This window comes from Triticum aestivum, chromosome 4D (genome assembly GCF_018294505.1).
Source record: "Triticum aestivum cultivar Chinese Spring chromosome 4D, IWGSC CS RefSeq v2.1, whole genome shotgun sequence".
Taxonomy (NCBI): Eukaryota; Viridiplantae; Streptophyta; class Magnoliopsida; order Poales; family Poaceae; genus Triticum; species Triticum aestivum.
The window spans coordinates 485,869,997-485,874,033 of NC_057805.1; the positions used below are offsets into that span (position 1 = coordinate 485,869,997).

At 45.9% G+C, this 4,037-nt stretch overlaps 1 protein-coding gene across 1 annotated transcript; it reads right to left on the bottom strand.

The window, feature by feature from the left end:
• Positions 1–1,724: 1,724 nt before the first annotated feature.
• LOC123100490 (NAC domain-containing protein 22) lies at positions 1,725–3,122 on the bottom strand. The gene is made up of 2 exons (XM_044522418.1): positions 2,880–3,122; positions 1,725–2,799 (listed from the first exon to the last, which is right to left on the bottom strand). Exons 1-2 carry the CDS (start codon positions 3,064–3,066, stop codon positions 1,922–1,924), a joined length of 1,065 nt encoding a protein of 354 aa, XP_044378353.1. The 5' UTR covers positions 3,067–3,122; the 3' UTR covers positions 1,725–1,921.
• Between the last annotated feature and the right edge of the window lie 915 nt (positions 3,123–4,037).

Genomic DNA, 4,037 nt, shown 5'->3' on the forward strand with positions numbered 1-4,037 from the left:
GAAATTCCCTTTTGGTACTTCAAGGAATAAGAGCATGGACATAGGTAGGATGGTTAGCATAGAGTTTACTAGGACCTGTCATCCTCCATAGGACATCAGACTTCCTTTTCAATAACTAAACTTCTTTTCAAACTGTGTCTTCAATACACTTTTAGTCTTTACTTGTAAGATTTTTCAAGTGAATAGGTGCCCTGAGATAACAAAATGGAAGTTTACCCACTTCACATCCAAAAGGTCATTCGTAAACGTGTTCTTCATCTTTGGCTCAACCAAAGCAAAAGATATCACTCTGGTGGATGTTATTTAAGCCCTGACAATTTCTCAAAGAGACAAAGAAACGGTTTCATAATAACTTCCTTAGCCAGATCATGCTCCATCAGAATGATGGTATCATCAGCATGTTGGAGATTGGAGGCACCCCCATCAGCTACATGCACGATGAGATCTTCTACCTCACAATTTTCCTTAGCCCTTGCTATGAAAATTGCTAGCAGGTTGGCAACAATACTGAAGAGAATTAGCAACATAGGTCACCTTGTAGTAACCCTGGGTTTGAAAATAGTATCTATGGCATCACTGACCTTCATCTCGACACTGCCACCTTGAACAAATGTCTTCGCAGGTTTCCTCTAGGCAGGATCAAAAACCCCTCATATGTAGAGCTTGTTGTAAGAAAGGTCATTTTCTTATGAATGACTTCATGAAGGACAACCACCCCCTTGGGGATGTTTTGCATTGGAATGAAAGTCGTCTCGGTATGCCAAACAATAGTGTGTGTTATCGCACCTTGGCAGGCCAAAATTGTTCAATACGCATTGCGTTCTCTTTCTTTGGAAGCAAATTATAGTTCCGAAGTTCGGAAATTGGCAATGGCTCATAGTTGCATATGCACCCATTGTCTAGATACACATTTTGAAAAGTTGAAAAATTCCGAACAAAAATTCCGCGTGTATATCCGGACATTCTATGTGGGTGCACAAAGCTTTCAGTGAAAAATGAGGTTTTTTGTGGCTTGTGTAAAAAAGACAATTTCTGATGCCTCATTACAATTATTCATTTTACATTTCTTTATCTTTTCTACGCAAGCCACAAATAATTTGGTTTTTCACCGAAACTTTGTGCATGCACATAGAATGTCTGGATATACCCGCGGGATTTTTGTTCCGAATTTTTGAACTTTTTTAAAAGTGTATTTAGACAATAGGTACATATGCACTTAGGAGCCAAAACATCGCACTATCCGAAGTTTAGCTTAAATAGTTGAAGCTCCTCGTTGATTAAATTTTCAAACATCGACATTAATGTCACATATTATAATGCTCCAATATTTCTATTAAAATTCCGCTGAAAAACCATATGGTCCCAAAGCTTTAATACTTTTCATTTGTGAGATGACCTCAAACATCTATTTTCTTTGTAAAAGGCGATACCGGCGGCATATTGTCCATCGATACAAATGTGTACACCGGTGTGCCAAAAAACTGCTTATAATAATTAGAAACATATGATTTGAGATTATCTTGGCCCACAATGGTTTCCTCATCGTTCTCAAGTTCAACAATTTTCTTTTTAGACTATGTACCATTCACGATCAGATGGAAGAACTTCATGTTGTTATCTCCCTTCCTCGCATACCTCTTTAATGTTTAAAAACATCGATGAACGATAATAATATTTCTTTTTCTTTCGTATTCGCACCACAGACATTCTTGATTATTAAAAATAACTATTTTTACCCTGAAGTTTGACAAACACAGAACAGTTCCATAAGTTGATTCATTGCAGGCTAAGTTACAAACTGTCATGTCAAACAAAGACACTGGCGTCTAGGTTCGTAGTGCTATGCACAACTGAATTTACAGCTAACCATCTACTCTGCTTCAAGTTTTTTATACTTGCTCTTTGCACGACTTGCATCTGGTTAGTATAGCAGATGGGCGTAAGGGGACATGCAATGCGTGTCCTGCCACGGGCTGCGCAGCTGCGTCAGGAACGGGTCATTTAGCCAGTCGAACACTCTGTGGCTGCTCGCCGCCGGGAGCTGCAGGCTTGGCAGGTCCACCACACCCTGGCTCGCCGCCGGTAGCTGCAGGCTGGACATGTTCGACATCCCATGGTTCGCCGCCGGGAGCTGGAGGCCGCAGGGTGGGTTCACGGCCGGGAGCTGCAGATGGAAGGGCGCGTTTGCCGCTTGCGGCAGAGACGACGTGGACGCGACGGTGACCATGGCGACGTCTGCTTCCTTCTTGGCTATCCTGGGCGCGTCCGCGTCGTGGCTGCTGCTGTTGTCGGACGGCGCCGTCGATGAGGAGGAGGAGGAGGAGGGGATCAGGAAGTTGTCCTGGACGTCGTCGGACGGCGACAGGTAGAAGTCGCAGGCTGCGGGGCACGCTCTGGCCGCGCCACTGTAGCCGTACCCACCGTTGCTGCCTGATCTCTGCTTCATCTCCTCAATCTCAAAGGCTCTCTGCTCAAGCTCCTTTAGCGGCGTGGCCTTCCGGTACACCTTGCATAGCACCGTGTCCTCCTGGGGCGGCGGCGCGCCGTTGTCGGGGAGGCGGTACTCGTTCATGACCCAGTCGGTCTTGGTGCCCCGAGGAGCGCGGCCCTGGTAGAAGACGAGCGTCTTCTTGAGGCCGATGACCCGCTTGGGGTCGGCGGTGCTCCGGATGGCCCTGTCAGAGCCCGTCGCCTTCCAGAACCCCCGCTCCGTCGTCCGGTTCGGCCGCCCGCCGCTCCCGGCCTTCCGGTCACGCGGCACGAAGAAGTACCACTCCCTCTCCCCGATCTTTGCCATCCCTGCATATCCATACACACACCTCATCAGCTCACTGCGACGATGTTCTTGTTTGAAGTTGTTGTTCTTGTGTGTAACGTACCAGGAAGATCCCAGGGATCGTGGCGGTAGATGTTGAGGGTGCCGATGATGTCGAAGTGGAGCTTTTTGCCGAGGGCGACGCGGGAGAGGTAGAAGCCGAGGAGCTCCTCCTCCGTGGGGTGGAAGCGGAAGCCGGGGAGGTCCTGATCGACCTCCATGATCGGCGACGCCACTGCTGCCATTGCCATTGATTGCTGCTGCTCCAAGTGCTCGATCGGTGCTGTGCTTGTCTTGCTGCTGCACTGGCTGGAAGCTGGATGATGGAGGCGGTGGTGGCCGGGGTGGCTTATATAGAGCTTACAGTGATGTCAAGCTACGCCTACGCGGTTTCCTGCAGAAAAGGCGGTCGCAGTTTCTTGGCACTGCAGAAAGCGACCGGTGCTCTAGCTCGGTACGCAAGAATGGATTTGTGCCGGCTTTACTTAGCAGTAAATTAATCTCTGTCTTTTGGAGACTTAATTTTAATTTGGTGTTTGCAGACTCGTGAAGTCACACAGATTGACTCCTTTTCGTCATCCTTGTTCGGCTTACACATTCAGAGTCTGTTCTTGGCTATATATTTATCTTGTCATACTCTCCATTTTGGAAAACCTGATGGCTAAGACTGAGGAAAATATAAATATTTGCAGGTTTGATTGTTTCTGGAAACGTTGCAACGGCAGTGAATTCTTTAGTGCACTTTCACAGGTTTACCTTGCATCTGCTGATCTCTCCTTCAACACATTGGGTCTGTTCAACGGATTGATGCTTTATTGCAATAACAGAAATTTTATCCTTTCACCGAACCACCGAGCCTTCACCGTACCTAAGAAACAAAGTTTCTCCTGTTTTTTTTTACTGCTCTGTGCCCTTATGACAGGGAATGCTTCTGCATTTTCTGGACTACTATCAATTGATTTGGACATGTTAGCGTTGCCATACATACCTGATTACATGTCTAGTATATGCAGTACTTTTAATCATTCGATCATCATATTTACTATATTCATCATGGTTTATCTACCACATTTATGAATTAAACTTAATGAAGAAATGCTCACATATTCAACATTGGGTTTGGGGTGGATGGGGTTCGCACATCATTTTCGAGGAAATCCACAAGCCCCTTTTAACTTTGTTGTAATAATGTATAAGATAGGTTTTGTTTAAGGTTTTCGAT